Source organism: Paramisgurnus dabryanus, chromosome 18 (genome assembly GCF_030506205.2).
Source record: "Paramisgurnus dabryanus chromosome 18, PD_genome_1.1, whole genome shotgun sequence".
Classification (NCBI taxonomy): Eukaryota; Metazoa; Chordata; class Actinopteri; order Cypriniformes; family Cobitidae; genus Paramisgurnus; species Paramisgurnus dabryanus.
In genome coordinates this window covers 25,792,400-25,819,146 of record NC_133354.1, presented here as the reverse complement: position 1 = coordinate 25,819,146, position 26,747 = coordinate 25,792,400, and the positions used below count along the sequence as shown (strand labels likewise).

The 26,747-nt window shown below is 37.3% G+C and overlaps 2 protein-coding genes across 3 annotated transcripts in view; both read right to left on the bottom strand.

Annotated features, from left to right (window-relative positions):
• Nucleotides 1-798: 798 nt before the first annotated feature.
• coro6 (coronin 6) lies at nucleotides 799-17,449 on the bottom strand. The gene is made up of 11 exons (XM_065287484.1): nucleotides 17,218-17,449; nucleotides 14,728-14,927; nucleotides 11,168-11,290; nucleotides 7,804-7,933; nucleotides 7,401-7,579; nucleotides 7,017-7,136; nucleotides 6,827-6,931; nucleotides 6,137-6,282; nucleotides 5,393-5,450; nucleotides 4,574-4,801; nucleotides 799-2,274 (listed from the first exon to the last, which is right to left on the bottom strand). Exons 2-11 carry the CDS (start codon nucleotides 14,923-14,925, stop codon nucleotides 2,152-2,154), a joined length of 1,410 nt encoding a protein of 469 aa, XP_065143556.1. The 5' UTR covers nucleotides 14,926-14,927; nucleotides 17,218-17,449; the 3' UTR covers nucleotides 799-2,151.
• Nucleotides 17,450-18,528: 1,079 nt separating this feature from the next.
• The window catches only part of ssh2b (slingshot protein phosphatase 2b), a 37,914-nt gene continuing 29,695 nt past the window's right edge, over nucleotides 18,529-26,747 (bottom strand). For both annotated transcript variants that reach the window (XM_065287481.2, XM_065287480.2), the window contains one exon: nucleotides 18,529-20,711. In XM_065287481.2, coding sequence (XP_065143553.1) covers nucleotides 19,443-20,711 — 1,269 coding nt within the window. In that variant the 3' untranslated portion in view covers nucleotides 18,529-19,442. The remainder of the gene's footprint in view (nucleotides 20,712-26,747) is intronic.

Genomic DNA, 26,747 nt, shown 5'->3' with positions numbered 1-26,747 from the left:
GTCACAATGCTGATTTATAATCGAAGGTAAAGATCCAGTGTCAGGGAACACATCCTATAACTGCAATAGCGATTCCTTCTATAGGTATAAGAAGGAAATAGGGGTGTATAAAATGGTCAAACAAGTGCAGGTGAAAGAAAATAAAGATCAAATCATCAAACTTTTAAAATCAAAAAGATTTAAGATGTTGTATCTCATAGAAATTTAGGCCTGCTGCTAATAAACTTAATATTTTCACACACTCATTTTTACTTAAAGGTGCAGTGTGTAAATTTTAACGGCATCTAGTGGTGAGGTTGCAAATTGCAACCAATGTCCACTGCTCTTCCCTCGCTATAGAGAACGTATAACGTATAGAGAAGCTATGGTAGCCACCACAAATAAAATATCATCGACGGAAACGTTAAGGGCTTTTGTAGAAACATGGCGGCACAAAATGGCGACTTCCACATAAGGGGACCCTCTGTGTATGTAGATAAAAACGTCTCATTCTAAGGTAATAAAAACATAAGGGTTCATTATAAAAAGGTCATTATACACCCCTGATAATATAGTTTTGTATATTATTTTGCATTTTTGTCAAGAGATCCTTCTAAAAACACTGCACCTTTAATATACAAAAAATACATAATAAACACCATTTATTTTTTCAATACACTAAAAAATTACTTGCTGGTATTTTAGTACATAATATACTTTATTATTACAAATGAATAAGCTATAGCTTAAGGAGAACGATTACCTGCGGTAGATGAAAGTGGTATGCTTCATTTGATTATTAAATGACAACGTATGCAATTTTTGTACAAAAAGAGTTTTATTCAAACCATAATACTCACAAATTATGCTCTACATAAAACACAAAATAATGTCTTTGGTTTAGATATCTGACTATTTTTCATGTTTTTTAGTATAATATTTACATTTTGTAATGTTTAACAGAAACCACATGAGTTTAATTGTTGGTCAAATCTGGAAAGGCAGAGGTGTGTGAAGTGACCGATTGTGTGGCATTTTAGGAGCCAATAATGCAAGCACATAAGAAACAAATGGGGCTTTCTATGCAAATAGTTGTTTAGTCTAAAAATAATACAACTTTGATTATTAAATTAGATTGCTCAACATTATATTATTAAAAATTTGCTCAGGAGTCTTAAATGAACAGTTCACATAAAAGTCTGTTTTCATTTTCTCATCTTTCCACCGATCGTATATTCCAATTCATACCATGTTTAAAATTAAATTTCAAAGTTATAGGGGCAGTGTACCGGACAGGTTTTAAATTAATCCAGGACTAGGCCTTAGGACATGTTAAGATATTTTAAAATAAGGCGGCTCAAACATGCATTAGTCTGGGACTATATAAACCCTGTCCGTGAAACCACTGCATATTGACTTAAATTTTATCTTTTATTTGCACAAAGCCACTAGTATATGAGACTTATATGCACCACTTTTATGGTGTCTTTTTATATTCTGTCAAATTTCAGCATAGTGCTCATTGACCTTCATATTAATAGATTGGACATTATGCTAAACTCCTCATTAGAGTCAATGACATTTAAGGTGAACTATTCATTTAATGGCAATAAGTGATGTGCACGACCCTTACAGAGCTTCCTAATATCCTTACCTACTCATGCCAAAGATCTTGCTTAGACAGAGCCGACCAAATAAGAGCTACATAATGCTACTGTCTGATCCCAGGTCCTGGTCTCTTCAATGAGGTATGTTCACAAACAGACTACAGATGAAACCATGACTGCTAACTACTGTGCAGTTACAATTCTTGTCATTCGTTTTTAGCATTTAAAAGCTGTAGGATTTACAGTATAACTCAAAACATGAAGCTGCCCGTTGTCTATAAAATGCTTTTTGATAAGATTCATTTAAGAAAGCTAATATTGTGTACTACCACACAATATTAACACACAAACTACAAAGCATCAGAAAAACACTATTTCTGGCAATAAGTGCCTATGCAAAATTATTTGCTACAAAATGTTTGGTAATGATCAGAAAAGCTGTGTAAAGTCAAGTGGTGTAGTAGTTACAATGTAAACCCATAACAAAAGTGAACCAGGATCGGGAGTGGCTTGGCCTATCATACTTTAGTTGTGTGAACAGGATGGGTTAGTTTTAGTGATGAAGTCAGACTGTGCCATTAGTGTACTTGGAGAGCTTATTCTCTAAATCACAGATTCGCTTCTCCTGAGAGAGAACTGTGGCCTTCAGACTTTGGATCTCTTCAATGAGCTTCTCCAACAACTGAGGCTAGTGATGGAAAGAGATGGAAAGAGAGGGAAGAGAAAACGAGGACAGGAAGTAGAACAAAATTGATGAAAAATGAGGCAAAGAGGTAGAGAGGCAAGAAAGAAAGATGAAGAGGGGGAAAAAGAAAAGAAAGCTAGTCAGAAGATAAATAAAGAAATGGTAAGAACTGTTCAGCTTCTAGGGATGGGAATCGTAAGGAATTTGATTATCCTAGTTTCGGATTCTAGCTACATTTCTGCTTAACAGTTTGGCAACCCTGCAACCACACATCGGAAAAACGGTTGTTTCAACCCATGATTGGGTATACTATAACACGGAAAAACCCAACCAGTGGGTTTAAATTAACCTTTGCTGGGTTGTTTCAACCGATGGTTGGGTCAAATATGAACATTTTCCATAAACCGTAGATTGACAGTTGAGTTTGTCCATATTTTACCCAACTATGGGTTCACCCAGCCTTTTCTTAAGGTGTGGAGGATGGATAAACATTTAATTTATTGGAATATGTCATATGTGTCTAGTGTAGGGCTGTCATGATTATGAAATTTGGTTGACAGTTAATTGTCTGATAAATTGTGACGATTAATTGCCAGATTAATTGCTTGTTTTATTGCTTTGACATTTAATTGTCATACATTTTTTGTTTGTTTATGAAATAATTTCCGCACATTGTTGTGATTATTTGACTTAAATCTTTTGCAATCTTTGCCTGGCAGTAAATATTAATTAAATAAATATATTTTTCAAAAACTTATAATTCTTCATAAAAAATAAACACAATAAAGTGTCTAAAAAAATAAATGAAAATAAAAATGCAATAGAAATAAACTGATTATACCAGAACAGATCATATTAGTACTGGACCACATGTCTGTAGTGGCTGCAAAAAATGAATTCCTTACAGATCCTTAGGAATAGCATCCTTCACTTCCCTTAATTTGAAATTGCTGTTTTAGAAATGTGTGTTTTACCCGGCAGTTCATACTGCTTATCATAGCTTTGCAGCATTTTTTAAAATGCTGTTTTTTTCAATGTATTAAATGGCTTTGCAATGTATCACCTTACACTGTCAGTTAAGATGCGCCATCTGATACCATTTCATTTTGACAGGCGCTGTAACTCCGCCTTGTGTTTTTAAAGAGATGTGCAATAATTGCGGTTATCTGGAATTATCGGGATGAGGTCAAACAATCGCGATGAGACGGTTATTTAATCATTGTGACAGCCCTAGTCTCGTGTACTTTCATACACTGAAAAAAAATTATTCATTCAATTTACTCAATTTTTTTAAGGTAAGTGGTTGCAATTAATTTCTTTAAGCTACATTTAAACAAAAAAGATTAGCAAAGTAAAATAGAATAAAAAACTTTTTTTTAAATTGATTGCAACCACTTACCTTAAAATTTTTTTGTAAATTTTATGAATCATTTTTTTTCAGTGTAGTATTTTGTCACATTTCTGGCCAGTGCTCATTCACCTTCACTAAATATAATATAGTAGATTGAACATTATGCTATCGGAATGAAATTAGGATGACATTTAAGATTAAGATTTAACTATTAATTTAAAATAACATTGCAGTCCAGCACCACAAAACCAGTCATAATTCGCATGGGTATATTTGTAGCAATATCCAACAATGCATTTGCATGGGTCAAACTTTTTGATAAAAAAAATCATTAGGATATAAAATAAAGATCATGTTTCATCAATATTTTGTCATTTTTTTTTACCATTAATATATAAGGACTTAATTTGGACAACCATTAAGATTTTTTGCTCCCTCAGATTTTAGATTTTCAAAATAGTTGCATCTCGGCTAAATATTGTCATATCCTAACAAACATCAATGTAAAGCCTATTTATTCAGCTTTCAGATGATGTATAAATCTCAATTTTAAAAGATTGACCTGTGTGACCATATAGTCATGCTATAGATCTAGAAATTACAAAATGAGAACGACATAATGATACTGTCTGATTCTGGACTATACAATGAAGTAGGTTCACATACAGACTATAGAAGAAAACATGATGATGGATGTAAATCTGATTCTTCACTTCCAATAATGAGCATTTAGGAATGTTAGGAATATAACATTAATGCATACTGTTTTTCCCGAATATTACAGTATGCCCTTTCATGGCATGTTTTTAATAATGAAAAATGCAGAAATATTTAAAAAGCTGTTTGATTCCCAACCCTATAAGCTTACAAAGAAGTGTCTACAAGCAATTGATGAAGAAAGAAATGCTAGGAAGATGTGAACAACAGGAATAAGCAAGATAATCTACTCACAGGCAAACTGCTTCCATCTACAACAGACATGCTTCTACGTGTGGCAGGCTTGGTGTCTAGGACGTTCTTCTTGGACACCTTCAGCTCTCTGCTCTTTGGAGGAACATAACCATCTCTCATGGACACCAGTATGGGATCTGCATCTCGTCCCTCCATCCATTCCTCAGGTTCGAGTGCTGGCTCTGGACCCGCTGTGTCTGGGTACAGGTCATCCTGGAACAGGTCCGACTGACATCATAAAAAACAGACAAGAGAGAACTGATTAGATTTATCTCAGATGTGCATAATTTTACATGTGATATTATTAATATAATCTGATATGAAGTGTAAATCTAGAAATGTTTGACTTAAAGGAATATTTCACCCAAAAATGAAAATTCTGTACATTTCTTTGTTCTGATGAACACAAAGGAAGATATTTTGAAAAATGTTTGTAACCGATCAGAAGCCCCATTCCTACTATGGAAGTCAATATGGCTTCTGATCAGTTTGGTTACAAACATTCTTTAAAATATATTTTCTTTGTGTTAATCAAAGAAATGTATACAGGTATGGAACAAGATGAGAGTGAGTAAAATATACAGAATTTTGGGGTGCACTATTCCTTTAAGAATAATGTTTCTATCAGTTAATGCATTGGGTGTTAATAAACAATTTTGGTGATAAACAGAAATTAATCCAGGCTAATGTTGAAGTATAGAAGTATACTGTTATTCGTCCATATCCAATGAAATAATGTTGATTATATGCTTGAATTGTATATACTTAAAAACTGAAAAATTAACAACAATGAAAATATCAAGAATGTCCTTCATTTACCTTTCTGGGTACAGTCATCATAATAGGCTCACACTTTCTCTCATGGAGTTTGTATAATCTATATAAAACAATAAAATACTCTTTAGTCAACATGAAACAGTCACTACAAACATCTTTATCAAAAAAAAATACTTGCAATTTTGCTTTATTTCTGCATTTAAGAGCTTTCCACTCATGTGTGGTTTGTTAGGATATAGGACAATATTTGGCTGAGATACAACTATTTGAAAATCTGGAATTTGAGGGTGCAAAAAAAATCTAAATATTGAGAAAATCACTTCTAAAAGTTGTCCAAATGAAGCCCTTATCAACACATATTACTCATGATACATACATTTTTGAATAATTATTGATGGTAGGGAATATCTTTACTTAATATCCAAATAATTTTTGGCATATCAATATTTATAATTAATATAATAATACATGGTATTGGATGGTAGCTCAACAGGAGCAGTTTGATGTTTCATCTAGAAGAGTTTAGTTGCAAAACGAGATAACTCCGTTTTTACATTTTTTTTGTCAAAACATGTTTATTATTATGTTATCAATGTTATCATTTTGTTTTATGGTGCTACTTAGCTGTATTTTTTAAGTTATGAAGGTTTAAATCAAAACAAACCAAATGCAGTTGAATTGATATTAATTGGAATGCACAACCAAAAAACGGAGTTATCTCGTTTTGCAACGAAACTCTTAATATATTCATGCATTAACATTAGAAGTACATGAATACTAACTGACCGAGCGATCTCACACTTGGTGACATCTACTCCTCTCTTAGGCATGAAGCCCATTCCTCTCTGTGGCTCCTTGCTACTGTATGTGCTGATGTAATGCACATAAGGGGGTTCCTCTGTGATCTCAAAATACCGAATACTGCTGTCACCCTGTAAAGACAATAAAGCAGTAATAGAGACCAAGTTTAGGGCACCTTAAAATCTGACTTTTTACATGTTTAAGTGCTATAATTGGGTCCCCAGTGCTTCTATTAAACTAGAAAATATAAAAAAGATCAACCCGGTAATTTAGTTTTGGTAAACCATTCTCTGCAAGCAAAAAAAGTAGGTCACTAAAATTTGGCTCCCCTTGTGATGTCAGAAGGGGATCTTATTATAATTAGACCGCCCCTTATTCTGCACGGTCCGACCATGGCACTGCTATTTAGTGTGGAGGGAAAACAATTGACAGCACACCTGAGTTTCAATTTCAACAAATCACCATATTTATAGTTATCAGTGTTTGCATTTCATCAACTCGTTTGCATTTTAAGGACCCAAACATGCTATAATAAATGATCTATATGGTATTCTGAACTAAAATTTCACATACGTCCTCTGGGGACACCAAAGATTTATTTTACATCTTAAAAAAGTCTTGTGATATGTCCCTTTTAATAATGAAAATAAAAAGAGATTAAACATGGGGTCAGACCTTGCCGCTGAGATATACAATGTTGGTGTCTGGGTCGTAAAAAGGCAGTAAAACTCCATTACTTGTGTCCAACTCCAATAATGCAATGGGCTCTTCGAAATTAGTCTGTAAATTGAAAGACCGCCATCAGTTACTAAAAATAAAAGCAAGGGGTAAAAATAACACGAAAATGAAATAAACACTCCATTACCGGATCCCACAAGCCCAACTCTCTCTGGCTCATCCTGGTGAAACCTGTAGTGAAAATGTTTCCCTCTCTGGTAAAAATAGCTCTCATCGGCCGAATGCCCTCATGAGGGGCCAATCTCTCCTAAACAGAACAGAAAAAAATTATTTAACCATTTCTGGATTTTTTTGCAAGTATTAAACTGCATCTGCCATAATGACTCAACATACTTATTAGTTACTTATAGTTTCAGGTGGCTGTTAACTGGGAATATCAAACATCTGACCAAACAGAATCAAGCATTTCAGTGTGCCTTGTAATAAATTAAATAACATCTCTTGAAGACAGTAAGTATCTTTGTGAGTGCACCAGCAGGCCTGTGGTAGATCAGTAATTTACCACACTTACCGCCAACACCTCACTTTTGCGAGGATCACACACTCGGAGGCGACGGTCCTTGCAGGTGGTGCAGAAGAGACTGCCGTTGTAGTTCCAGCTGACGTTGTAGATGAGGTCAGGATGGTCGTCCATGGTGATCAGGGGTTCTCCGGTGCCCACATTCCAAATTATGATCAGATTATCACTGCCTGAGACAAAAGCACACTGAATGAAACCCATTTGTATGGGATCAAAAGGGAAACCATTTCTATTTTCTCATCTATTAAGCAAAAGAGCCTTCGCTAAGCATCACAATCTTGGCTTTTTGTTTTATTTATTGCTTTTGTCCATTATGCATTTGGTAAGGTGGCATTATGCATTTATTAAGAGGTACAAGACTGAAATGAAACAGTAGCGGAAGGTGGGTGTTTACCTGCAGTGAGGAGGATGTTGCGGGCAGTGGGATGCCACTTAATGATGCCCACACGTTTAGAGTGACCTTCTAGCACCACAATGGGCTCACTGATGGGGCGACAGGGGGTGTGGTCAGGGATCTGCCATACCTATGTAACAACACAATGTATCAGTACATGTGACAATGCCGTCTAAAAAATTCTTCAAGGTCAAATCAGATGTTAATTATTGGTTAAATATGTCTTCTAGGCTCTCATGCAAATAATCTTCCATGACACTCTTGCTTTCATAACAACAGCTGTTTAATAAGACTACTGCTTAAGTAAACTTCTAGATATAAAGTCATTTCAGTTCTGAGAAGTGATCAGAAGAGTTGCCAGCACAAATGACAGCTGCAGTTAACCTCTCTAACAGAAGCGCATAGACCGCATGCCATACACGTTTGCAATGTGATGTAATGAAATAGCAATAATATCATTCATAAGTTATAATAACTCTCTAACTCTGTCTTGCTCAACGTTGATGGACTCGATGCTTGTTTTGATCTGACATATATAACACTTTTGGTATACTCAACACCTCAAACTGGCAAGACACACATACTGTATGTACAGTATACAGAAGCTCCAAAAACAAAGAGGAATAAATTGCCATTACCTTTATTTTTAAACTGCTTCCAAAGTCAGGTCTCATATTGAAAAAATAAATTCTGTATATCCATTGTTAAATGATTTAAAACCTAACAAACTGAATGCATTTTCTAAATTTTAGAAAGATTATTTGACAACAATGCAATATAATATAGATAACAATGTTTTCAGTGGTGTGTAAAGACCTTACATAATGAACTGTTATGTTTTTATAATCTTAGAATGAGCCGGTTTCATCTACATACACCACGAGTCCCCTTACATGGAAGCCGTCTTTTTGCACAATCATGTTTTTACAGTAGCCCTAAATGGACAAACTGCTCTACAGAGGGCTTTTGTCATTACGTTGTCTGAGACGATGGCGTGTTTGTCCTGTGACAAACCGTAGCCTCTCTATGTGCTTCGAAAGGGAGGCGTGCAATACATAACCTCACCACATGCCGCTAAAATCTATACACTGCACCTTTAAGTGTCCAAATATTGTATGTGGTTGAAATATGTCTGTTAATTTTTTTAAAGGCATTACTATTACATAATTCAAGCTTTGCCAATACAAACATATAATCCCATATAGCCCTAAACACACATCATAGAATCAGCCATGTACAGTGAGGAAAATAAGTATTTGAACACCCTGCTATTTTGCAAGTTCTCCCACTTAGAAATCATGGAGGGGTCTGAAATTGTCATCGTAGGTGCATGTCCACTGTGAGAGACATAATCTAAAAAAATTCCAGAAATAACAATGTATGATTTTTTATCTATTTATTTGTATGATACAGCTGCAAATAAGTTTTTGCACACCTGAAAAAATTCAATGTTAATAATTGGTACAGTAGCCTTTGTTTGCAATTACGTTTCCTGTAGTTTTTCACCAGGTTTGTACACAATGTAGGAGGGATTTTGGCCCACTCCTCCACACAGATCTCCTCTAAATCAGTCAGGTTTCTGGCCTGTCGCTGAGAAACACAGAGTTTGAGCTCCTTCCAAAGATTCTCTATTGAGTTTAGGTCTGGAGACTGGCTAAGCTACGCCAGAACCTTGATATGCTTCTTACAGAGCCACTCCTTGGTTATCCTGGCTGTGTGCTGCATTGTCATGTTGGAAAACCCAGCCTCGACCCATCTTCAATGCTCTAATGGAGGGATCTCACAATACATGGCACCGGTCATCCTCTCCTCAATACAGTGCAGACACCCTGTCCCATGTGCAGAAAAACACCCCCAAAGCATGATGCTACCACCCCCATGCTTCACAGTAGGGATGGTACTCATCATTCTTCTTCCTCCAAACACGTTTAGTGGAATTATGACCCAAAAGTTCTATTTTGGTCTCATCTGATCACATGACTTTCTCCCATGACTCCTCTGGATCATCCAAATGGTCATTGGCAAACTTAAGACGGGCCTGGACATGTGCTGGTTTAAGCAGGGGAACCTTCAAACTATGACGTTTTGGTGTATTACCAACAGTAACCTTGGAAACGGTGGTCCCAGCTCTTTTCAGGTCATTGACCAGCTCCTCCCGTGTAGTTCTGGGCTGATTGAGACCCCACGAGGTGAGATCTTTCATGGAGCCCCAGTCCGAGGGAGATTTACAGTCATGTTTAGCTTTTTCCATTTTCTAATGATTGCTCCAACAGTGGACCTTTTTTCACCAAGCTGCTTGGCAATTGCCCCGTAGCCCTTTCCATCCTTGTGAAGGTGTACAATTTTGTCTCCAGTGTCTTTGGACAGCTCTTTGGTCTTGGCCATGTTAGTAGTTGGATTCTTACTGATTGTATGGGGTGGACAGGTGTCTTTATGCAGCTAACCACCTCAAACAGGTCCATCTATTTTGGGATAATAAATGGAATGGAGGTGGACATTTTAAAGGCAGACTAACAGGTCTTTGAGGGTCAGAATTCTAGCTGATACACAGGTGTTCAAACACTTATTTGCAGCTGTATCATAAAAAAAAAAATAGTAATCATACATTGTGATTTCTGTTTTTTTTTAGATTATGTCTCTCAGAGTGGACATGCACCTACGATGACAATTTCAGACCCCTCCATGATTTTTAAGTGGGAGAACTTGCAAAATAGCAGGGTGTTTAAATACTTATGTTCCTCACTGTAGCTGTGTTTATCTGATGCTTTAACAGAGCAATGTTGTTATGGTGCTACAGAGTGACATGGATGTTTGCAACCACAGCGGCAATGTTTGCAACCACTCCGGACAGTTATTTCAGTCATGAAAGACTACAGTCCTATTAATTAGGATGGGAAAAGACAGATATCTTCAAAATGTCGTTCCTGAATCATAGTTAAACACAACTCAATGTCTAATCTTGTTACATCTGTTATCTTTGACAAAATGACACATTAACCCTGGAGAACCCACGGGGTCAAATTTGGCCAATGTTAATTGCTGCTACCCAAAATCTTCTTGGGTTCTCCAGGGTTAAGAGGAACTTAGCTCAAATTTATCAACTCCTCCTTATAGACAACACCTATCCATCATTCCCTATCTGTCATAAACGGCACTGGCCAATCTGTAAACATGTTTCTGACCTTGAGCGCCTGTTTACATGTGTTTATAAATACAAGCTCCTATCCCATCACATCTCTTGAGACTTCTGTATCTGTGATCTTTGCCTCCAGTGAGGGCTGAGACATGCTTTGCTTATTTTTAAAGAAACACTTGCATACGTCAAGCATTGTAAATGTCTATGAACGGCTGTCGTAATGATTACCATGGCAGTTGTGTCTTCAGAGCAGCTGGCCACGATGTTGTCATTGTGAGGACACCAGTCGATGTCCAATACAGGGCCTGAGTGCCCAACCACTAGGGGATAATTTTTGTCCACTCTGCCCATCTGAAACATAAAAAAAGAATATGTTACAAAATTTGTCACATATTTGAATCATATATGGTCTATATATATGCAACCGTGTCTTTGAAATCCAGTCTTACCAGGATGTCATTTCATTCATATTATTTCTATATAACGATAGGAAGACAAGCACCAGTGCATAATCCCATTCCAATCTTTCAATTTCATACAAATTGTCCTAGTGACTCTATTCATATATTTAATAACCTGTTAGTGAAAATGCATCATGTGTATTGCTGAACTGACGATGAAATGCCATCAGTGTCATCAGTGTTGTAACTTTCATGTTATTCTGTCATTGGTGTTGGGCTGCCGTGAATACGTGTTGACGCTTTCTCTCGCCGCTAGGGTCAGTCCCCTCCTCATACTCCTGCTGTGTATTTATAACCCTGTGATGAGCTGTTGAAAAGGGAGTTTTTCTTTTGGCCTGACTGAGTGTAGGAGAGATGGTCAGTTGGGTATTTATAGCGTGTCTATCCAAGCCTGCTGACATATGCTCGTGACTCTGCAGTGGAGCTTGACTAAAAGGGCATAAACCCAGGGAAACATACTGTTTTGTGTTATTTAGTATACCTGTGATTACACTTTCAGATATAAAGGTGCCAAAGCTGTCACTGTGGTGGTGCCCTTTCAAAAAGTACACCTTTGTACCTAAAGGTACATAATGGTACCTAAATGGTAGACTGAAAAAACTAAAAGTAGAATTTCCTTTTCCTTTTTTGCACAAACAGTAAATTTCACACGTATGAAAATTATGTAAATCTACTAAGTTAAGTAAAATGACACTGTAAAAATATGTAAAGTTTACTTTAAAAATGTAGTAACAATAATATTTTTAAGTACAGGGTTATAAATACACAGCAGGAGTATGAGGAGGCTAACTTTTTTAATGTAATCTTCCTGATTTAATTATGTAAAATTACCTCTTGCACACATATAGCATGATTTTCATTGTGTCACCTACAGTCTAAATCAGAGGTCTCTAACTTTTTGTGAGCAAAGGCTGTGGATAAAACAATCTGGATGGCTACTTTTTTATAGTGTACTCAAAACCTTTTTGTTTTACTTGATTTTATTTAATTTTACTTGTTGATGTGTTTTAACATTGTTTAAAATGTTAGCATACATAAAAAGAAACTAAGCTAAGATAAAAATGTAATAAATATTAAAATTGAGGCTATTAGAATGCGTGCTTTGGCGGGCAAATCACAGACTCTGTGTGGGCAACCTGGTGCTTGGGGGGCACCATGTTGGAGACCACTGGTCTAAACACAAGCACCACTCTTCTGAACAATGGTGACTACAAAACTTAAAGAATTGAATTTTAGGGTAATAAACTTACTTAAAATTAGCCTAGGTTAGAAGCAATACACAAATATCATAGAAAAGTTAGAATTAGTGAGGATGTTTAGCATAGTTTTACATATGCCATTTGTTTACTGTGGGGAAACTGCAGTCTAAACATGGCTGGGTTATTTTTGACCCATAATGGGTAAATATTGGACAGAACACACCACTGGGTTAAGATTGACCCAATGCTGGGTTATTACCAATGCTGGGTTATTATACCCCATGGTTGCATAACAACAACCCAACATTGGGTCATTTTAACCCAGCAGTGTGTCCTAACCAATATTTACCCATTATGGTCAAAAATAACCCAGCCTTTTTTACAGTGTGTATTTGCAAAAATCCATAATCAAATTTTCACATAGAGTATGTTACAAAAATAAATGTAATGGTAATGGTTACACTTTAGTGTCTTTTGAATGAGTCTATTACAAAATAAGTGACCCAGTTAATTTTTGTTTAATGTTTTCTACATAAAATCATCCTATAGGAACATTCTGTGAAAATATAACCTTGATATCTTTAATATTGATTGAGAAAGGTCATCATGTCAAAGATTGAAATTAATGTAAAAATCAAACTTTGATGCTCCAAAGCTTGCATATAGATTATGAGACTTTTGCCTTAATTTAGGTCACATATGTGTTTATATGCAGACATTCTGATGTTATTAACATGATAAACTACATGAGAAATCAGCTTTTCTGAAGTATGTGCTTATGTATACTTGTTTGTCAACGAATTTTTCCACACCAACCACATCTACACTCTTAAAATAACGTGTGACTAAAAGGTTATTTGGGGAACCAAAAATGATTCTGTGGCATCATTGCAAACACTGCTAACCCAAATACTGTCTTTACTTATATAATGACGTAAACATCACTTACTATTTTGAGTTGTGGACATATACTAAAAAAAAAATCACATATACATATACTTAATTGGAATTACTAAAAACAATTTAAGTTAAATTTACTCTTGTTTTAGTTCACATTACTTCATTCAACTTGTCCAGGTTTACAGTTTTTCAAAACTTTTTTTTTTTAAATAAAGAGGAATTTGCCAGTTTCTGGAACTAAACGTTTCAATATTGACTGGTTCGGTAATGAAATCCACAGTCTACTCTCAAATATTAAAATCTTAATTTGATTATGAAAGTAAATGTAGAATTAAAAACCTTTAATACAGGGGTTCCCAAACTTTCATTTTGTGACCCCCTCAAGGTATAATCTATAAGTTTAATTGCAATATCAAAATAATTTATGGCATATCATATCAAAATCATTGTTAATGCCAGTCATTAAATTGACTGAACTGTGTCATTCACCGCAACAGCCAAGCAACTTTGCACAACCCACCTTATCATTCTATTTGACCCAGAAGTGGGTCCCAACCCATAGTTTGAAGCTACATGTACACTTCAAATGAATAAAAAAGTGGTTTTAAAATATTAACCATTTGTGTACAATTTCTCCAAAACCAATACTGAGCATGCAAGAGGAAGTTTAACCTTTAATTAATCACTCTCAAAAATTTATTATTTAATAAAAATGTATTAAAATTCGAAAGCTTTAATCGATAGTATGAAAATCTATTTAACTCATCAAAACACATCAACTGAAAAACGCTTAACACTGCAAACAGAAAACATGTATATAGGCTAAGAATTCTGCAATGACAATGATGCAAACTATTTCAACAGCATTCAGTATGTGACAGAAGTGACAGCATGTATGTATGTTGTGTACTCTGTTTCCATGGGCTTCACTTATGTGTTTCTATGTAAATGAAATGGAAGACATGAGGGGGATGGTCACCCTTACCATAAGCCAAAAATGAAATCTCTTCAACAAAACAAATATAAATAAAGAATAAAAAAAGTTTGATATCAATCACTGACATGACCTTACTCAGTCAATATTTCACAGAATGCTCTTTACATTCATTATGTAGCATGACAAAAAAATTACGTTGGCAGGGTTGTATTATTTGTAAATCTGACACATTAACCACAGAGAAAACAGGGCACAGAATTTGTTTTTAAAAGTCGCCCCCAAACCACTTACCTTTGAGAGAGAAATTACCAAAAAAGCCCCACCTCCGCTGGACTCGACTATAACAGCCAGAAACTTTGGGTTGACTGCACAGAAGGAGCTGTCCCACGTCACCTTGGAAACTCGAATATCATCATAACCCTGATCCACTTTGGCTGCCTGGCCAAAAACATGCCGAAACTTACTCTGGCGCACAATGCTGCGACTCATTGCTGTATAAAAGATTCAAAGAGTAGAAAAGTATTAGCGTCACAATAAACTTTCATCAACCTAAAGTGCATACAGGATAAACATTTCACTTGTTCTTAAAATCTAACCCATTACACCTGACCTAAAAGAACCTAAAACATATAACAGATGTTTAATATATTTTATATGAACCTTGTTCTTATATTACAAAGAGATTACAGTAAATTTGGTTTGTAATTAATGACAAACAAATGGTTGAATATCCTTATTAAATGTACACTATCCGGCAGATGCTTTTATCAAGAGATAGTGCTGTGGTGCAGATTAAGGGGCAGTACTATTGTTTGCTACCTATGTCACAAAACTGGTGAAATCTGAATGACCTATTTTTTCACATGCTTTCAGAAAATGGTTTACCAAAACTAAGTTACTGGTTGATCTTTTTCACATTTTAGAAGCACTGGGGATCCAATTATAGCACTTAAACATGGAAAAAGTCAGATTTTCACGCTATGATGCCTTTAACAACATACACTACATGTCTACTATTTATCATATTATTATTTTATTTGTGCAATGTAAGAAATTCCTTGTTGCACTTAAATGTTTCAGTTAAAACTTTCTTCACTAGTGAGGAGTTACTAAAAATTATAAAAATAAAGTTGTTCTAGCTAAAGTTATTTTACTTTATTTTTTATAATTTATAGCAACTCCTCACTAAGAAAGTTATAATTACTTGTAATTTTGAGTTGATTAAAACTTATACATTTAAGTGCAATAAGGAATTTCTACAGTGTGGAAGCTTGCACAGATGATTGACACAAACAAACAGACATTTTGCATAACTAACACAACAGCACCATAAATAACTCATATGGGACAATAGAGAGAGAGAGAGAGAGAGAGAGAGAGAGAGAGAGAGAGAGAGAGAGAGAGAGAGAGAGAGAGAGAGAGAGAGAGAGAGAGAGAGAGAGAGAGAGAGAGAGAGAGAGAGAGAGAGAGAGAGAGAGAGAGCGACGACGACAACAACAACAACAACAACAACAACAAAAACATGCAATCATCAGTCATTATATACTTAACGTTGGACTTTTTATAATATTTATAAACACTGACATATTTTTACACCACATGATTGATGATGCAGAACAGTTAAATACCCTTCTGCATCTTTAAACTCGTAACAAGTGTTGCCAAGTCTGCAGTTTTCCCTCGGAAAGAGTTAAATTTTAAACTACTTTTTAAAGTACTTTTTCAGCATTCGATCTTAAAGTAAGATTGGTGACTTTATTTAGGAAACAATAACAGAGTGCATTTATGATAAACATACACTTTGACTTTCAAGATAAAGCTTTGTGTAATGCAAACCAGTGACTGTATAACATAATATCTACCAAATATATATATATATATACACCTGTAAGAGCCATATGTCATAGTTGTATTTGTTAATTCATATATGAGTGTATACAACTGTGATTAAATATGTATGTATAATTTGATATTTTTGAAAACTTTTATTTTGAAGCCCTAATAAGATAATTGGTCGAGTTGACCTAGTTTTGAGAGATAGAAAGATTGGAGTATCACACTTTTTTGACCTGTAACATTCAGTCTTTTTTAGTAATTTCTTAATAAATACATTTAAAGAAAGTTACTGCCCGAGTTCAAATTCACTCTAATTCCTGAAAATAAATAGTTTGAAGAAATCTAGATGGCTTGCTCTTACACTACCAATTAACACCACAACATTGTATAATTTAATATGTTTGGTTTTATTTAAATTCTAAGTTGCTGATTGTTTTTAATTTTCTCTGAGGGGGAGGGATGCACCCTATAGGGGCTGTAAAGTTTGAAAACCACTGCGTTAGGGCAATTGGGGTGTTTTTGTGACGCAGATCTGGCAACCCTGCATACAACGGTACTGTCCCATGTGTCCCAAGAGTCTTGGTCACTCTCCTAATATAGTCATGCCAGACTATGCACGTGTTTCCCCCTGCAGACACGACCCCTCCACATTTACTAAGGGACCGAATGAAATATAGCCTATCAATATCGTTGCTAAAGTGACGCGCTGCGTGTACCGACTACGTTTCTCAGTATCACAGGTATGCGCACACCTGGGGTTTAACCATAAATATTCACAAAGCAACGCGGCGAACGTGCGCAACACAGTCTGTCATGTCGTCACAACGCAAAACGACATGATAATAAACGTCAAATTAGAAGTTTGCGAGCCTGTCGTCGCGATGCAGCATTTTTATGAGGTCATCACATGAAACTGCGTAACGGTCGGATTTAGTAATTACTCACCTCTGTGTGTCTTTCAATCTCCACTTCTCCTTTCCAGAGTCAGTTAGGCAGCTGTCTGTTCGCTCCGCGTTTATGAAGTTTGCGTCGTCGCGTCTTTATTCCAGGTCAAAAACTTGACGCGGACTCGCAGAACTCGCGCAAAGACCACCTCAGTATTCGTTCACGAGCACCGAGCGAAAGAAGAGATAGAGGAGCCGATGAAGGTCTGGAGAAGGGAAAAGGCAGGGGTGCATAGGCAGGGGGGGTCAAGGGGGTCTTGTCTATTTTCGAACCGGCTGTCGTTGTCAGGCTATTTCTCGCGCGCCGGTGACAGATTGCAGTAGGGAGCGCGCACCGAGGTCAGGTGGCCGTGAGCGCTCAGCATAAACCTCTTCAGATTGAAAATATAGCGGTAAACACTTTAGTAATTTCATTGAAATGTTTCTCATGGTTTTATAAACAGGGTTCCCACTCCAAGTCAAACTCCCAGACTTTCACAGATTAAAAAGCTGAATTTCCATGATATGTCCGAAATGCCGTGAACCTGGATAATGTAGTGTACAACATCGTGAGTTTATAAAAATGTAGCTTAAATGCGTGAAATAAATTAACAATGGCAATAAAAAGCTGTCTAAATTGTAGTCATCGGAGGTGGCAATTAATTGTCTTCTGACGTCACAAGTTAACAAGCGTATTACATTTTGATAAATGTAAACTAAAATTTAAAGCAACAAACAAACATCCATGATATTCCATGATTTTGACCAAAAATATAAAATTCCCTGACTTTCAATGTGTGGAAAAGACTTGATATGAAATTGCAGAAATCCCATGACCCGTGGAAACCCTGTAAAAACTTTTGATTTAAATGAGCATCCTTAAATTCTTTTAATCGTTTTACGGGTAAAAATAAAATTGTGCACAAATTTACTTCTTTCAATACAAAACTAAAATTGTATTTATATATTAAATGTTTTAAAATGGATGATTTGGACCAAACAGTGAAAACTGCAGTCAAAAGAGCCCATTTAAATTCTCTAAAAAGTTTATTTGTGTTATTCTTTAGTTTTGTTGCTTTTTATTTTAAAATGTGCAAAAATAAATACAAACAAATTCAATTTAAACAGTAGTGTACATCTTATTTTAAGGGTTCTGCCAATTGTTTTGATTTTAAACATACAAATATACTAATAAGAATTATTTATTTTTACTGAACAAATTGTTGTCAGCGTAGCATCATTTATAATTCACTTGTCAAGGCATTCAACAATACGAAAAAGCACTGCACACACAAACCACTTAAACATAAAAAATACAAAAGCATTTCCAAAATGATTTTGAAATCTTTAATCGTCACAGTTTATGCACAATAAAAAGAAAATATTTTCCAGTCTTAAAATGACAGAATCGTTTCTGTTTCTTTCATTGTTTTCACTGTACAAACACCCTTAAAAGCAACTCTAAACACATACTCTATGAGCATGCTTTCAAAATACAAACCACAGTTAAAAAAACATAAAACAATGATAAAAAGTGCATATTAAAATCCCCCATGTCTGCTTTTTGTTATCTTCAACAAAACAGAGAACCCTGAAGGAAGGAACTGCACAAAAGTGAAAAAACAAACAGAAAATGTGCACACGCCCACATTGAAGTATACATATCATACACATCCACAAAATATACATATGCACACTGAGGCCCATAAACTCTACATTCTAGAAGTACCACAGAAGAGATCCCATTCTCATTAAACCAACATGCACACATAGTCATCTGTATTCATTTTACACTCACAATTACATCACATTCATTTTTGAATGCATTTATACTTATCAACGTCTTTCTTTCATTCCTCAATATGCACGCAAAACACACACACACACACACACACACACACACACACACACACACAACCTCCAGAATCAAAACCAATTCAGCTGAAATTTTGTGGTATTGTTTCATAGACTGACAGGTAAAGGATGAAGTAGTAATTTCCATAGAACTTGACAGACATTGTGCAAAAAAACAGATCAGTCATAGCACTTCATTGTTCCTCAAGTGATTTTTCGATGGGTCAGTATTTCAGGATTCCTATTCTTTGTGCTCTAAAATTTGCCTTTTTTGACTTCCGGTCAGATAAGGCCCACTGAGGTATGCGTGGCAAGTAAATCACAAACTCACACTTACATAAACACACACACACACACACACACACACACACGCACAGGCATACAGAATTAAAGTCACATAGTGTGGTAAGGGTTAACGGTACATTTCTTCAGCCTCCTCAGAGGATGCGTCCTCCCATACTGTTGACGTGTTGCCACAGGTATCAGGGCAGGGGCGGTCAAGGGAGCGTAACCTGCTTCCTGTGCATTATCCCGCCTCCAACACTGATTGGTTGGTGGGGAGAGTGGCAGTGAAATGACATCATAATCACAATGTTCAGCCTCCTCGGTCTCACAATCATCTGTGTGTGTGTGTCCAAGCATATGAGATCCAGTGGATGAAAGAGGAGATACGGAAGAGGAAGGGAGAGAAGGAGTGCAATAGGGGTAAACACGCTTCTTTTTTGAGGTATCATCACTGTGCGAGTGGGGCTGTGGCTTGTCAGTGAAAGTGGAGAGCAAAGCAGGGCTCAAGTCAAGCTGGCTTAGGTCAATGGGTGAAAGATCCAACAACCCGAGTTTCGCCAAGGAGGCCGACCGCTTCATCATTGAGGGTGAGGTCAGCCCGGCCCGCCGGATCCGAGCCTCCACCTCTTTGGTCCGCAAAGCCCGGCCATTTCTTTGCTCTCTTCCGGACCACGGTTGGCTGAGCCTTTTGTCGGAGCGGCCACTTAATTGCCAGAGGAACGCCCCGAGCTCTTTCAGGGTCTCCCATGTTTCTCTCATGTCCTTTGGACAGCGTCCAGCGTCAGTGTTACTCTCCTGCTCTGTGATTCCCTCTAGCTGAAGAACCAAAGTAGGAGATGAGCTTGATAAATTGGAATGACTTTGACTGGAGTGCGTGATGCTCGGCTCTCCGTCCCCGAGGCTTCTCTCACTCTCTCTTCCAGTTCTCTCCTCAACACTCGAAGGTTCCTCTCTCTCCGTCTCATCTCCAGTGTTCGGAGGCTGCTGGTAATGTTGATTTGACACAGTGCTTGGCTCAGACGCGAGGTGTGTTTGGGGAGAGGTCTTCTCGGTTTTCCCTTTGCTACTGGGGGAGCGTCGCAAGGAACACGTGGGGGCCGGGGACAACGGCGGCGTCGGTGAGACCTCCTGCTTGATCTTCTGCTCGAGCTCTCTGGTAGCTCGCCACACGGTGCCCCTCACCCAGTCGCTTTGAAGGTCTTTTTCATGCTCCACCTTCTCCGTTTCGGCTTCCGCCGACGCGTCTTGAGCGAACTCCTCTTCCTCGCTGTTGCTACAGGAAACAGGTTGACTGGTAGGAAGGGGGGGAAGGGTTACGCTTTGCTGTACAGACTCCATTTCTGAAATGACGTTATGGACTGAGACACTGCAGCTCTCCTGTAGCAAAAACAGATGGGGTGGTTATTATTTGTGTTGAAAAACTAACTTTATTATTTCATGAAAAAAGGTCAAATGGGTCAGCATTGCTATAACCTGAATGGCAAAATTCTGGACAAAATGACACATGATACCTTTAAAGGATTACTCCATTTTCATTAAAAAAATTCTGATAATTTACTCACCCCCATGTCATCCAAGATGTTTTCTTTCTTTGTTCAGCAAAGAAGAAATTAAATTTTTTGAGGAAAACATTCCAGGATTTTTCTCAATATAGTGGACTTTATCGGACCTGAACAGTTTACAGTTTCAATGCAGCTAAAAATTGAAATTTCAACGCAGCTTCGAAGGGCTCAAAGTGATCCCAACCGAGGCATAAAGGGGGTCGCACATCGGACGCGAAGCTCAGCGCCGCGCCATTCTAAAAAAAAAACCGAAAACATTGTTCTCTAGGAGTATATGCACACCGCTAGGTGGCGCCTGCCCACGTCGCCCAACTTTGACTTAGGACGTTGCTCAAATCCCTGTCATGCCACACGCATCATTAACGATTAAAGTTATAGCGGAAGATTTTCGTTTTCCGTGTGGATCACCACTGTTATTGGTCATCCCAGATGTCAATCATTCTGATTATATGTTGACGTATAACCGTCGCACGTGCTCGCCTCTACGTTCGCTTTCTGCACATGCGCACTTTCACGTGTATGTGTGTTGTGCTACGGTTTCAACCATTCATTGAAGGTCGCGTTCTCACAGTGTTTTTTTCAAAATGTCTGAGGGTCGCAAGAGAAAAAGTGTCTACGAATTGTATGACAAGAAGAGAAAGGACTATAAATAAAGAAACAAGACCAGATGTTTATGGGAGACTATTTCACACGCTGGCGTGAGCTAAAAGGACAGGTTGGGCTTCCCACGCGAAGTTTCTACTGGAAAGGTACATTTTGTCATGCTATTGAGAAAATCTATTTAAAATCACTGCTGGTAAAAGTTGATGTAAGCTATGATTTGCGATGCTAGCCCTGGCACAAGTCACGAACCGCACAGACACGGTAAACATGCAGACAGAAACTTGTAAACAGAGCGAACTAGCGAAGAGAAGAACTGAGCTCCTGCACGCTCTCTCTCTGTCTCGTGCACGCGTTTAACAGGCATTCCCTCTCGGGAGCATTTTTTAAAAAATATCGAGGGGCGGTTCTTTTAAATAATTCGGGAAAATCTTCCGCTATACCTTTAACATTGGCTGCTAACATATATTTTGCATTTTGAAGTGGACGCTAGCTGACTAAGCTCAGCACTATTTAATGTGCACTTCCAGTTTACGATACCTCCGAGTTGTCCTAAACGCGACTCGAGGCGGCGCTGCACTGCGCTGAGCTGCACGTCCTGTGTTTGCGGCCCCCTTAAGGGTCTTTATCTAGCGAAAAAATCATCATTTTCACCAAGAAAAATAAAAAATATGTACTTATAAACCACAACTTCTCATCTTGCACTAGCCGTGTGACCCACCAGCATGACCTTACGTTTACATAATCACGTCGAAAGGTCACATATGTGAAATGCAAACTTGCAGACCATTTTAAACAATAAATTAACACAAAGACTAATAAATTAGTGTCATTTCACATACAACAACGTCAGAACGGTCATCTCTCTCTACACTTGTAAACACCAGAGCTGTAGTTTCGCATATGTCATGAGCGACCTTTCGCTGGTGCCTCACACAGCTAGTGTAAGATGAGAAGATGTGGTTAAAAAGTGCCTTTTTTTGCAAAAATGACTATTGTTTTGCTAGATAAGACCCTTATGGCTCAGTTGGGATCATTTAGAGCCCTTGCAGCTGCGTTGAAACTGCAATTTTAAACTGCATTGGAACTGAGAAAAATCCTGGAATGTTTTCTTCAAAAAAATCTTCTTGACTGAACAAAGAAAGGCAAACATCTTTGATGACATGTTTTTTATGAAAGTTGAGTATTCCTTTAAGTGAAATTGTGCATTAAACATCAATGCTGATACTGGAAACTGATCAACACAATGAAATGGATGAAGGAACCCATGCAACATTTCTGATCAACAGTAGGTGGCGGTGTGGGGCATGAGATTGAACTCGTATGGTTTTGGTGAAAGATGATATGGAACTGGACCTGATTTTAAGAGAGTTTGACACTTACTCTCAGGAAGGTTATTTCCTTGCTGCGGGACGATAATATAATGTTAACAAAGATGTACAGCACAGATTTGGACTTCACAGTAACTTCATTCAACCGTCTTAAACGCAGTGCCATGAGAAAGTATCCAGGTCCCAGCCCTTTCACAAATTTCCACAAAATTTGACTGATTTTGCAAAGTGTTTTTAATAATTTTCTTGTGATTTAGTGCACATAAAATCATCCTTCATAATGTAAAGAACATTCTGTGAAAATATAACCTTGATATCTTCAATATTGACTGAGGAAAGATTATGTCAAAGATTGAAATAAATGTAATACTTGAGTCAAACTTAAATGCTGCTAATCTGTAGCATGGAAGTGGAGAAATGGTGTCTTCACTTAATATTAAAAGGTCATGAAACACATCAGCACACTTTTTAAGATGTTAACAGATATGTTGCACCTTACTAAAGACAACGTTAAGACAATGCAAGCGGTTCATTTAGGGATCATCAGGAATATTTGTTAACTGAGTTTGAAAACGCTGAGTCACATACTGTATCATCATGAGTGTCTCATTATTATTCATGAGACATTGTGGAATTAACCAACGAGAGAGCAGCTACTGTGCCGAAACATGGGTTGCGAGAGCTCATTTGCATGATGTAAAAAAGTAGCATGCTTTTCCTGTAACAGATTGACAGGCTTTCAATCAATGACTGACACATTTAAATTGTTTAAATGAAATAACCACCGACTATCTGAGAATATCTAGTTAGACTCGTTGGAGGTCTCAGACACTCAATGTCATCCCATATTTGTAAATCAATGTCACAGAATAACAACGTCATTATAAAACAATGCATTTGTATAATTGTGTAATGTATCAGGTGCACATACAGTATCCTTACACACCCAAATATGAAAATTATCTCATAAATTACCATCATACCATCTCACTAACTAATAATATTATATTAAAATGCCTTCATGTTATTCATGTTATGACCCTGTACCACAAAACCAGTCATAAAGATCTTTTTTAATATATAATCTAAAAATTGAATAAATAAGCTCTCCATTGATATATGCAGGGTTTAAATTGGGCCGGGGCCGTCCGGGGCTAAGCCCCGGCACATATGCTGAAGGTCTCGCTCTGCTCTTGCCAGTGTATCCGCTGCGCTTGTGTGTGTACTCGCTGCGCTGGTGTGTGTGCACTGACGCGAAGGGAATAATGCGTTTTCATTCATTATGGGGCATATTCACCAACGCAAGTTCAACGATTTGCGCGAGCAGATTAGATACAAAGTCAATGCAAAGACGCAATCAGGTTGCAACAATCAGACGCGTCCTCGCACGGGCGATGAAAATGACGCGAATTGGGCGCCGCAATTGCCGCGAAAACACGCGCTTTTCCCTTTAAATGCGTCTTCGCGCAAGTTATGCAACTCAAGCGAATAAACTCAGAACTTCAAGAACGCGCTCTCACGCAGGATCATTTGGAGAGAGAGAGAGAGAGAGAGGGAGAGAGGGAGAGAGAGAGAGAGAGAGAGAGAGGTGCCCACGTCGAGAAAACTTCATAGAAGACTAGAAACGTGTAAAGGATTAAAGTATGTATGTCACTCATCTAATTACATTATGTTAAGGATAACACTGGATATAACTATTGTATAGTTTAATAAAATAATGTATTTTGATTACACAAATCAAACCTAACTATATGATTGTTTTAGCTGCTGACCAGCATAGGGAATCTCTATGGCTAATTTATAAGACATGTTGATGATACAGTACTGTGTGTTGTACCTTTTCTTGTTAATTGAGTCTTTTGGGGCATCTTATGCCTAGAATTATTCAAGGAGGTTGATTCTTTTAACTTCCTTTAAAGTTTGATCAGTTGTGCATAATGACATGTGCAACAAATGGATATAGGGTGTCAAACTCATAGATTTGCATCATTTAAAATTCAGACGCTCTTTTTAAAATATTTTGGGTCAACCTCTGGCACAGCTTTAAAGCTGAAACTTATCAAATCCTATCAGAGGTCCAGAATGTCATTGAAACACACCAGTGGCTTTGCTATCATCAGTATTAAACATGTTACCCCTTGAAGTACCCCTCCCCGCAGAGCCCCCTCACATAACAAATCCCAATTTAACCCCTGGATATATGGTTTATTAGATTTGATCAATATTTGGCCGTTTTAATATCGTCAGAGGCTATACAATTCCCACTCTCATCGCGTCTAATATTCTAAAAGTTTGACTATTCAAAACTGATGAGAACTAACTATTGCTAATCTTATAATCTCTAGTATTGCTCTGGCAGAGGAGGCTTCTATCCAAAATCTCCATGTATTGGTCACAGGGTTCTCACACCTTAGTTAACTTCAAATTCAAGGACCTTTCAAGGACTTTCCAGGTCCAATACCCTCAAATTCAAGGACTAAATGTGGAGACACATTTCAAGTGAGAGCAAGGTTACATCATGTTACCTTTTAAGATACATTGTTACAGTTCCCTTTCGAGGGAACTCGCGCTGTGTCACTGTGGTGACACTTTGGGGACGTGCGTCTGAATGTGTATATCAAATTCAACCAATGGTGAGGCTTAATGACAAAGACAGGGTGATGCGGGAGCCAGGAAGTATATCGCTGAATTATTGCCAAAGACGACGTTACAGGGACGCAGGAAGTATGGCAAGGGAGACGCAGCGTCTTGTTCCCAGTTACATACGTAAGCCGAGACGTTTTCATGTGTCAAACACAACTATGCAAAAAAGCATTTTGGTATGAATCAACATTCACATACAGAAAATATAAGCATTTAAAGTGAACAGTTTAGCAACAGTTAAGCAAAAAAACTGTGCTTAAAAAGTCTAGAATTTTTATGATATTATCCTACACTACCCAGGGAATATGGATTTTTTTCCAGAAAACTTCTTGCACTTTCAATGACCTGTATCTATGCATGTATAGTTTCAAAAACTTCCCTTTGTATTTTCCCCCCAGATTCACAAACCTTCAAGGATTTCAAGGACCTGTGGGAACCCTGTGGTCACCAGACTTTAACTAGACTATCTAGTCTCTACTGCTACAAAGCACCCACACCATGCTGTTAATTTACCACCACCAGCGAATTGAACTTTACAGATGTGGTGTTACCTGGATGATGATGGACATTGTTAGTCACACACCGCTTTGATTTTGAGACAACAAGCTCCACTTTGGTCTCATCAGACCTCCACTCATAACTTTGTAGTATCTTCAAATGATGTTTGGCAAAGTTTTTTTTACAGACAAAGTCTTCTGCTTTGTCATTCTCCCATATTCATTCTTAAGCTCCTACAGAAAGGACTGCACTGAGCTCCCGGATACATCTGTGGTTTTGATACTGCCTGGTATCTTTCTCCAGATTTTTGCCTCTTTATATTTATATGTCTCACATGTTTTGACTCCATTTTGTTTTGTTCAATGGAAAATCCCATACTGTTTCACCTTATAAAGAGGAAATCAAATTTATATCACGATGCATATCAAAACAGGTGATCCACTCGTTTCTTGCACAGGTGGACAACATACACAAATTGGATATGTATATAAATAGGGATGGGAATCTGGGATTTTTAAGTTTGTATTTCCTTTACAATTAAAGTTATGAATCTTTTAGCATGTTTGTATTTCCTGTGCAAGTGCAACACTCACTGTGTCCAAAACTGCGGACTTCCATTATATATAGCAGGCGAAAATCAGTAAGCGAGGAAAGTAGTACGTCAGAATTTATAGTATTCCAAAAACGAGAGCCGAAAAAGTACCTGGATGACCTACTATTTCCTGCAAGATTATGAAGTGTGCATTCGATAGACAAGTTATTATCCTGGGAGAGGAGTT